This window comes from Gobio gobio (genome assembly GCF_949357685.1).
Source record: "Gobio gobio genome assembly, chromosome: 21".
Taxonomy (NCBI): domain Eukaryota; kingdom Metazoa; phylum Chordata; class Actinopteri; order Cypriniformes; family Gobionidae; genus Gobio; species Gobio gobio.
In genome coordinates, this window is record NC_137117.1 from 38395461 (window position 1) to 38406304 (window position 10844).

Here is a 10844-nt window from a genome sequence, read left to right on the forward strand (position 1 = left end):
TTGACATGTGAAAGCTGTGACCGCAGAGAGTTCGACATTGTTTGTTTAAAATATTTTACAAATATATAACTTCCAGGACTATGTGTCCTATCGAGATCCTCAATGAGCAGGATATATAAGTGCTCCTCAGAGATAAAGCTGCCCATGACACTGCCTGATTGATTCAGAATTATAAAAAATCCTGACCGAGTTGACGCAAAGTGAGGACACAACTTTTATATCCATTTTTTGAATGGACAATATTACTCAAGTTTTTGTATTGTTTCATATCTTAAAGATCTCCGCCTTTTGAATGTAACTGTGTATGTTTTATTTTGTTGAATTTTTAAAAGATTTGCAGTAGGACTAAAATCTTTGCGTGGCAGGGGGAGCTGCCACAAAAACCTGCCAGGACTGAAGGCAGCTGTCACAAAACCCGTCACTGCTCAAGGCAGCTCCTCTAAAACCTGCCAGTGCTGGAGGCAGCTGCCAGTCCGGTAGATGCGTGTGAATGAGGACAACGCTGTTCTTTTTTCACAATATGTAATTCCGCCATTTTTACACAAACTACAGAACGCTACGCGCGCCACTACGGTACGCACAATGGGTCAATATTCACCACTAACCAAACGCTTTTCGTCTGCCTCAAGATCTCTCACTGTTTTAAAGCTGCCAGATACACAGACTGAAGCACAAAAGCAACATACAGTGCTATCATGCTCTTATTTTAGTTATTCGCGACCTTACCATGTATTTTATCCACTCATTTGTCTGTAATGGAGCGCGCGTCCCGTCATCTAAGCGTCGCGTCCGCCACAGCTTAACATTGCGCCTGCCTCGAGATCAGCAGGTAGTGCAATCATGCCCTTATTTGCCACTCTGATTTATATTTTTATTCCACCATTTTTGTTTGTATAGAACGCGCGTCCCGTAATCTAAGCGTCGCGCCAGCCACCACTTAGCGTTGCGCCTGCCTTGAGATCTCTCCGTGTTTTACAGCTGCTTAGACCCAGACTGACACAGGAGAACAACAGGCAGTGCAATCATGACCTTATTTACCACTTTAATTAACATTTTATTCCGTTATTTGTGATTGTATAGAACGCGCGTCCTAAGCGTTGCGCCAGCAAGATTTGTTTGGCAGTTTTACATTGTGACCTCATGCTGAGGACAAGTTCAAATACAAGTGTTAAATTACAAGTACACAGTGTGCTTTTAAAATAATATGAAATAAATTATTTTATAAGCAATGCACAGAGGCGGACAGTAGTAAACTATTTTATTTTTTTAATTTATAATTTAATTTTTCAAGTCTCTGTACTTTATCAGTTATTCTTTGGAAAAGTTTTACTTCGCAACATTCCAAAACATAATATTGAAATGTTTACTGCACTACGTTTCATACTGAATATCATTTAATACTTATTTACATAAAAAAATTTAGTACTGTATACTTTTACTCAAGTAAACGTAATTCAAAGTTTTACTTGAGTAAAAGTAAGAAAGTACTACATTTTTAATGTAGGCTAATTAAGTATTAAAGTAAAAAAACAAAACAAAAAAAACTTATTTATGAAACGTAGTGCGAAAAATCGGCAGCTGGCAGCAGGAAGTTGCTGCCAATGGCAGCCGACAGTACCTGCCACTAAAACCGGATGTCGGCTGCCGTTTTACAACCAGAAGTATGCGGTACCTGTCGCTTTTGATCGTTAAAATAATAGCCTAATCATAACCGTCCGGCGCCTCAGGAGGGGGAAGCAGTGCCCTACCAACGCTGTTTACAGTGGCGATGGGCGGCTGTTGACCTCGACTGGGGATGTTGTCGGACGGTGGAAGGAATACTTCGAGGATCTCCTCAATCCCGCCGTCACGTCTTCCATTGAAGAAGCAGAGGCTGGGGGCTCAGAGGAGGACTCGTCCATCACCCAAGCTGAAGTCATCGAGGTGGTTAAAAAGCTCCTCGGTGGCACCGGGGGTGGATGAGATCCGCCCTGAGTACCTCAAGTCTCTGGATGTTGTGGGGCTGTCTTGGCTGACACGCCTCTGCAGCATCGCGTGGCGGTCGGGGACAGTGCCTCTGGGATGGCAGACCGGGGTGGTGGTCCCTCTTTTTAAGAAGGGGGACCGGAGGGTGTGTTCCAACTATAGGGGGATCACACTTCTCAGCCTCCCCGGGAAAGTCTATGCCAGGGTACTGGAGAGGAGAATCCGGCCGATAGTGGAACCTCGGATTCAGGAGGAACAGTGTGGTTTTCGTCCTGGTCGTGGAACACTGGACCAGCTCTATACCCTTTCCAGGGTGCTGGAGGGTTCATGGGAGTTTGCCCAACCAGTCCACATGTGTTTTGTGGATTTGGAGAAGGCATTCGACTGTGTCCCTCGCGGCGTCCTGTGGAGGGTGCTGGGGGAATATGGGGTCCGGGGTCCTTTGCTGAGGGCTGTCCGGTCCCTGTATGACCGAAGCAGGAGTTTGGTCCGCATTGCTGGCAGTAAGTCAGACTTGTTCCCGGTGCATGTTGGACTCCGGCAGGGCTGCCCTTTGTCGCCGGTTCTGTTCATAATTTTTATGGACAGAATTTCTAGGCGCAGCCAAGGGCCGGAGGGTGTCAGGTTTGGGGACCACACGGTTTCGTCTCTGCTCTTTGCGGATGACGTTGTCGTGTTGGCCCCTTCTAACCAGGACCTTCAGCATGCACTGGGACGGTTTGCAGCCGAGTGTGAAGCGGCTGGGATGGGGATCAGCACCTCCAAATCCGAGGCCATGGTCCTCAGTCGGAAAAGGGTGGCTTGCCCACTTCAGGTTGGTGGAGAGTTCCTGCCCCAAGTGGAGGAGTTCAAGTATCTAGGGGTCTTGTTCACGAGTGAGGGGAGGATGGAACGGGAGATTGACAGACGGATCGGTGCAGCTTCTGCAGTAATGCGGTCGATGTACCGGTCTGTCGTGGTGAAGAAAGAGCTAAGCCGTAAGGCGAAGCTCTCGATTTACCGGTCAATCTACGTTCCTACTCTCACCTATCTTGACCGAAAGGACAAGATCCCGGATACAGGCGGCCAAAATGAGCTTTCTCCGCAGGGTGGCTGGGCGCTCCCTTAGAGATAGGGTGAAAAGCTCAGTCACCCGGGAGGAACTCGGAGTAGAGCCGCTTCTCCTCCACATCGAGAGGGGACAGCTGAGGTGGCTCGGGCATCTGTTCCGGATGCCTCCTGAACGCCTTCCCGGGAAGGTGTTTCGGGCATGTCCAACCGGGAGGAGGCCCCGGGGAAGACCAAGGACACGCTGGAGGGACTATGTCTCCCGGCTGGCCTTGGAACGCCTCGGTGTCCCCCCGGAAGAGCTAGAGGAAGTGTCTAGGGAGAGGGAAGTCTGGGCATCTCTGCTTAGACTGCTGCCCCCACGACCCGGCCCCGGATAAGCGGAAGAAGATGGATGGATGGATGGATAATTGTGATTTAGATTGATTTTAAATGATTAAATTAAATCTTACTATAGTAGATAGGCTAGCCTATACTTTTTAGAAAAAAAACAACAACGTATAGTGTGATATAAGTATCAAACACATCCCACAGATTAATGATGTAATTCAGAAATGCTGAGCTATTCACAAAATGTAAACAATGTTTTATTCAAATGTTTTAGTGAATTTAAGAGTGCAACTATTAAGAACAAATCATTGTATTAATAAATACAAATCAGTCCTCCAGCAACTGACACCAATAACTGCAAAAACCTGGATGGGTGTTTTCAAATCAAATCACTTTTATTGTCACATCAGCAACAGCACATGTGCCGTCTGAGAGCAGTGCAGAATACAATTGGACATACTTTGCAGATAACAATACACATTATACACAATAAAAAATTACATATTATACACACAATATCCAATTATATGAATGAAGGAATGAGGCATTTGCTTTCATATGTACTACTTTACACCCAAAGTGCTTTACAACCATGTCAGGGGTCTCTCCTCAACCACCACCAGTGTTCAGCATCCTTGGCATCTAATTATACACATTATACAGTTGCAGATGTACAGTGGGTTGATAAGTAGGTAATGGCAGAATTGATTATTGGGTTAAAGTGCAGTGCATAATACATTAGATTCTAGTTTGGTTGAAATTGTGGTGATGGAGTGTAAAGTGCAGTGCATGGCATAGAGTGTGCTGTATAAGGTGCATCAGTTCTGGGTGTTCAGGAGCCTGATGGCCTGAGAGAAGAAGCTGTCCCTCCGTCGGCTCGTGTGGGTGCAGAGAGAGCAGTCCGTAGCTTGGGTGGCTGGAGTCACTGATGATCCTCCGGGCTTTCCTTATACACCGCCCAGAGGGAGGGAAGCTCACCTCCAACAATCTGGCTTACAGGTCGCCAGCAGTGCAGTTTCTGTACCAAGTGCTCTTGATGCTCTCCACAGTGCAGGTGCAGAATGATCTGAGGATGTTGGGGATCATTCCAAACTTCCTCAGGCGCCTGAGGTATTAAAGAGGTGCTGACGTGCCTTCTTCAGCTCTGCATCTGTGAGAGCAGAGCAGACCATGTGAGATCTTTAGTGATGTGAACACAGAGGAACTTAAAGCTTTTGACCCACTCTCCACAGGTGTCCCATCAATGGTGACAGGGCGTGTTCTCTGTCCTTTCCCCTGAAATCCACCACCAGCTGCTTGGTGTTGATGATGTCGAGTGAGAGGTGGTTCTCCTGACACCAGTGTGTTTCTTGAAGCATCTCTCTCCATTTTCCTCTTCCAATGTAGCCTAGAGGAATCATAAGAAAACTGTTACATACACAAGGTTTACATTACCTTTATTAACAGTATACATGCATGCACAGCCATGTGAATACTATTCTTGTTGCATTTTGTCATCAAATGCCTATTAAACAGTTATCACCTGATAAGAAGTGTTTAAAGGTTTCATGGTAGTGTCTACAGGTCTCCAATTCTTTTTGGCATGATACAGACTTTATACTTAATTTTGTTACCTTACTGAAATGAGGCAGCTGACAAATGTAGCCTCCAAAATGAGACACAGCCCCTGATAAAAACTCACCTGCCTGTAGACTTAGTAACCCTGAAGACATTGATCAGCTGGTTCAGGTGTGTTTGATCAGGGTTGGAGCTGAACTCTGCAGGACTGTGACCGAAGCTGCACATCCTGAAATGGATGGGTCATATAAGAGAGACATTCAAAATGTGTACTGTTGGTGTGCCTCCAGGAACAGGGTAGGGAAACACTGGTCTAACCAGCGAAAGTGTGCTTTCACACAGAATGAGTGCAAACATATAAGACCCAAGTTTACAAAAGCAGGATCACCCACCTCAGTGACCACATGAAGAAGCATTTCTCTGGCAACAATGTGGCATACAAAATTAACAAAAATGACGGACATTGTCATTAAACACTATTTTCTATAAATCACGACTTACAGTAACTTCCCTTAATACAGAATGCACATCCTATGGGTGCAGTTAGTACTTGAGAAATACATTTATTCTGTATTTTAATCAGAAAGATACTGTAGATACAGTATGAGAGGGTAACACTTGAAATTAGCATTTGTCTCACTGAATGTGCTGTTACCTCGTCTGTTGTTTTGCCTGCATCCTTCTGCAACAAATGTCTTCCTAAAAAATATGAATTAGTGATTACTAATATTCAAAAGTTAAAGTCAAAAATTGCTTGAATTCACATAGTCTATTCCTCCCCTTCTTTATTTCTGACAACAGCAGATTCACTGATAGGAGTCATGCTGAAGCACAGATACATTCAAAATAACAGTTAAAACGTCCCAAAATACATTAGATAAATAAATAAAAATTGTATTATGCTTACCTGAGTAAAGTCAAACTCTATTTATCGCGGCTCCAGCTGTAGATGCGGAGAACAGCGAGAGGGCGGCCGGCGCAGATATCGCTGTGACTGCTTGTGGCGTCAGAACCCCAGCCGAGCGGAGCGCTCTCGGCGCCAGGTGACATGCCCGAAGGGAGACCGGTGCTGGAGGCCTCTGCTGAGGAAGCGGCCGGCCGGCAGAGATGAGCGCGGGTCAGGTGTGCTTGCGGTCCGTGTCTGAAACGGATTTGATTTTAGATGGAAATCAAACGCAGCCTGATAACATTGAAAATGAAACGATTACTGATGACTCGTTTAATCGGAGTCAAGATGCCATGTTATCTCAAGAACCTGTGGATTTAATGGATGACTCTGACATTGAACATGAAGATACGGAGATAATGGGTTATTATTGGTATCAGGGGTCTGTCATGAATTCACCGATTCATAGAAGTTATCTTCAATATATTTTATTCAGTGCAACAGCAGAGATCAGTACACTTTGTAAGCGCACGTGAACACATGTGATAGTCTTATTCTTTTAGTCAAAACACAGCAGCGACAAGCCGCAAACCTAATCAGCAGCGCCTCCTAGTGGAGCGTAGTAATTACCAAATTAAGTCACCTCACATCTCCCCTCTTAAGCTGATTAACAACAGCAGAATAAACATTTGCAACTTGTCTATAATCAATAAAGAAGATACCAATTATGATTCAACTTAACCAATATCTAATATAACATTTAGCTGTATGTGTGTTAATTCTACTATGCAGTAAACACAGCCCAAAAGAAAGAGGAAAACAAAACAATAGCAATTGGTTTGGTATTTCTAAACTTCTCTTAACTCGCTCTAGAAGGGTGTACCTTAAAACAAAACATCATTAGTAAAGGACATTTCTATCTCAAACATAATCCTTAAATCTAACAGGTGGCTTAATAGCTCGACCAGCAAGGGTCCTCTTTGGGGACAAACCAGAGCCAGTAGGAATGGTGGGAACACAGGGCACAGATGCATTAGTGTCAGCGAGCGGGGCATCTGAGTCACCTGGGTCAGGAATATCAAAGTCACTAGTCTCTGACGCAGTAACTTGGGTTGTTGACTCGGGCACTTCCTGTAAATGCCTCCTGTTCCTACGTGCTACAGTCCCATGGTCGGTTTGAACGATATAGGATCTGGGCTCTGGTGCTTTTGCGATGACTTTCGCTGGGTCCTCCAGCCCTTCTCCCCGTCCAGCTTAACTGTAACACTCTGGCCCGGCTGTAGTGTTGACAAGGGCCTGGCTGAATGACGCCTGTTGTAGAAGAAGCGGTAGGCTGATTTAGTCTGTTGGTCTTTCAGTCTTACAGTTTGGTGATCAACTACAGTTGGACGTAACTGCTGGGGCAACACCGGCACCGTAGTCCTGATCTCACGGCCAAACATGAGGTGAGCTGGGCTGTGACCTGTTGCGGTAATGGGAGTAGCTCTGTAGCTCATCAGGGCGAGCTGTGGGTCTGGCTGTCGCAGGATTCTCTTGGCGATGGCAACGCTCCTCTCAGCCGCTCCGTTTGCTTGCGGGTAGTGAGGGCTGGACGTCGTGTGCTGAAAGTTGTGTCTCACTGAACTGTCGGAACTTGCCTGAAACGAACTGGGGGCCATTATCCGTGACTAGCTCAAGAGGAATACCCCACCTCGCAAACATACACTTAAGCTGTGAGATGACTTGGTTACTATTTGTGGTAGGCAGGTGTGAAATCTCAATGTAACGTGAATAGTAGTCTGTCGCTACCAAATATTGTTTACCATCCTGCTCACACAAATCAGCTGCTATTTTCTGCCAAGCACCTTGTGGCAGTGGTGTGGTAATCAGTGGCTCTTTTCTTTGGGTTGGTTTGTTCTTACAGCAAAATTCACATGTGCTGACTAGCTCCACAATGTCTTTCCCGACACCTGGCCACCACACTGACATGTTGGCCCTCTTCCGGCACTTTGTGAGTCCCTGATGACCCGCATGTATTTGTGACAGTACAGTCTTTTGCATTGTGGATGGAATAACAATGCGGTCATCATGCATTAAAAGTCCGCTGACTTCTGACAGGTGAGCTCTAACTGTGTGATATTTGAGCAGGTTGTGTGGCAAGCGTGACAAGTCTGAGGGCCAGCCATTGTTCGTGAAACGAATCACAGTTTGCAGAATGTTATCGTTGCTTGTGGCCTCTCTTATCCTGTTTAATCTGTCTTTAATGATTGGCCTTGTTTCAATCACTGCCTGAACATAAGCTTTTACCTCATGCTCAGTGTCGGACACAGTACAGTCCTGCAGAGGGTTACGAGACAGAGTGTCCGCCACAATGAGCTGCTTCCCTGGAACATGAACAGCTTCTGGATTGAACTTCATTAAGCGCATCAAAAGTCTCTGACACCTAACAGGTGCTTTGTCCAGGTCGTATGTGTTTATTAGCGGAACAAGGGGCTTGTGATCAGTCTGCAAAACAAATCTGTCCATGCCCTGCAGATATCTCCCGAACCGCTCGCACGCCCACACGCTGGCGAGGCATTCTTTTTCTATCTGGGAGTACCTGCGCTCCGTCTCTGTCAGTGTCCTTGAACAAAAGGCGACTGGGCGGAGTCCCTCGTTGTGCTCCTGCAGCAGTGCGCCCCCCAAGCCATAACTGCTTGCATCCGCACTTACAACGGTCGGCCTTGTTGCATCATAGTATGCCAAAACAGGTGCTGAAATCAACATTCCTTTTACCTTTTTGAAGGCATTCTCTTGTGCCTCTCCCCATGTCCACATTGTGTCGCTTTTCAGTAGAGAGTTGATGGGGTGCATTGTAGTAGAAAGATCCGGGAGGAATTTCCCCAAATAATTAATCATCCCGATTCTCTGCCGCAGTTCTGTTATGTTTGTCGGGCTGGGAAGCTCCGCGATGGCTCTGACTTTCTCAGTGTCCGGTTTGATGCCATCCTTTCCGATGATGTGTCCAAAGTAGTGGATCTCAGATTTGCGGAACTGACATTTATCCTTGTTTAGCTTCAGTCCTGAAGCTCTGATCGTTTGCATCACCGCTTGCAGGTTCCGGTCATGGTCCTTCATGTCTTTGCCATAGACCAGAATGTCATCCATTACCACCACTGTGCCCGCAAGGTCTTTGAGGAGAGAACTCATTTTCTGTTGAAATATTTCTGGAGCCGATGTAATGCCGAAGGGTAAACGGCAGAAACAGAAACGACCCACGGGTGTAATGAAAGTCGTGAGCTTCCTGCTGTTCTCATCAAGCGGAATCTACCAAAACCCACTTGAAGCATCGACAGTGGAGAACACAGTTGCACCTGACAGCTTTGGAGCAATGTCCTCTAAATTCGGCAGAATGAATCGCTCTCGTTTAACAGCTTTATTAAGTTTAGTCAGATCTACGCAGATCCGTGGTTTCTTGTTCTTTTTTATCACAGGCACCATAGGAGCACACCAGTCTGTGGCTTCTTTTACTTCCTCTACAATGCCCAGAGACTGCATCCGTTTCAGTTCCTCCTCCACTTGAGGTAAGATTGGGAATGGTATGCGCCGTGGGGTAGCAATGCTGTAGGGCTGAGCGTCTGGCCTCAGCTCTATTTTCACTGGTTCACATTTCAATAGTCCAATGTCCCCAAAAACGTCATCATATGATTCAAGCCCATTAACTCTGCACACTAGTCCCATTTTGATAGCTGTTTTACGACCCAGCAGGTTTGTAGTGAAGGGGCCTGACATAACATAAATCCAAAAAGGAAATATTTCACCATACCTTTCACAGCGAGTCATGAATTTGCCTTTACAAATCAGTGTTCCACCTGGGCTGGTGAATGTCGACTTCGTTTTGATCAGAAGAGGGCGCTGTTGCAGTTTCAAAAATGTCTCCTCTGGAATCACAGTGACATCTGCGCCCGTATCAATCCGAAACGTGACGGTTGAGCCATTTATTTCTAAATCCTCATACCATTTGTCCTCTTCGCTGTCAACGACCTCAGCAACAGCCCCTAGAAACCAGGCACTGCCCTCATCACTATCACAGTCAGTAACTTTAAGTGCATTCACGTTTTTGGTTTTACACATTGCTTCGAAGTGGCCCATCTTATTGCATTTACGGCAGCGTTTCCCTGTAGCTGGACATGCACTATGCTCATGCTGTCTCCCACACCTTGTACAGCCCTTTCTGTTTGATGACTGTTGTGCACATTTATATCGTTCATTGTCTTTGTTTTTAGCATACCTTTTGTCATATTGCTTTGGCTGTTTGAACTTACGTGCATTTACGGCACCCACTTCAACATTTGTTGCTCTGGCGCTGGCATTTTGTGTTTTAACCAGCTCGGAGTGTCGTGCGATACTGATTGCCTTTTCCAAGGTCAACTCCGGTTCAAGTTGTAGTTTCTGTGACACTTCCCCATCTGTGATCCCAATCACAATCCGATCTCTTATCTGTTCATCTTTTGTCTGTCCAAAATCACAGTGCTCTGCTAATTTATACAGTTGTCTGACAAACGCCTCCACGCTCTCCCCTTGGAGCTGTGAGCGGCGGTGGAAACAGGCACGTTCATGTATTGTATTTCGTCTTGGCACAAAATGTTCATTGAACTTTCTCAAAACTTCGTCATAGTAGTTATCGACGTTGTCTGGGAACGTGAAAGTGCTAAAGATAGGTTCCGACTCTTTGCCCATTGCATATAACAACGTATTCACTTGTACATCACCGTCTTCTTGGTCTAGCTTAGTAGCTATCCGATAGCGGCTAAAACGTTGTCTCCAGATCGGCCACGCCGAAGGCTGGGTGAAGTCAAACGATTCCGGAGCCTGAAACTTGGCCATGTCGCTGCCTCCGTCTTGTCCAATGGGTGAAAGAGTCACTTCTGACACCATGTCATGAATTCACCGATTCATAGAAGTTATCTTCAATATCTTTTATTCAGTGCAACAGCAGAGATCAGTACACTTTGTAAGCGCACGTGAACACATGTGATAGTCTTATTCTTTTAGTCAAAACACAGCAGCGACAAGCCGCAAACCTAATCAGCAGCGCCTC

General features: G+C 45.9%; 1 protein-coding gene across 1 annotated transcript; it reads right to left on the reverse strand.

Annotated features, from left to right (window-relative positions):
- Positions 1-3722: 3722 nt before the first annotated feature.
- On the reverse strand, positions 3723-10786 carry LOC307117843 (uncharacterized protein). Its single transcript, XM_079803012.1, has 5 exons — positions 10069-10786; positions 5807-6040; positions 5555-5598; positions 5024-5128; positions 3723-4729 (listed from the first exon to the last, which is right to left on the reverse strand). The coding sequence occupies exons 3-5, from the start codon at positions 5575-5577 to the stop codon at positions 4456-4458; spliced, it is 402 nt and encodes a 133-aa protein (XP_079659138.1). The 5' UTR covers positions 5578-5598; positions 5807-6040; positions 10069-10786; the 3' UTR covers positions 3723-4455.
- Positions 10787-10844: the final 58 nt, after the last annotated feature.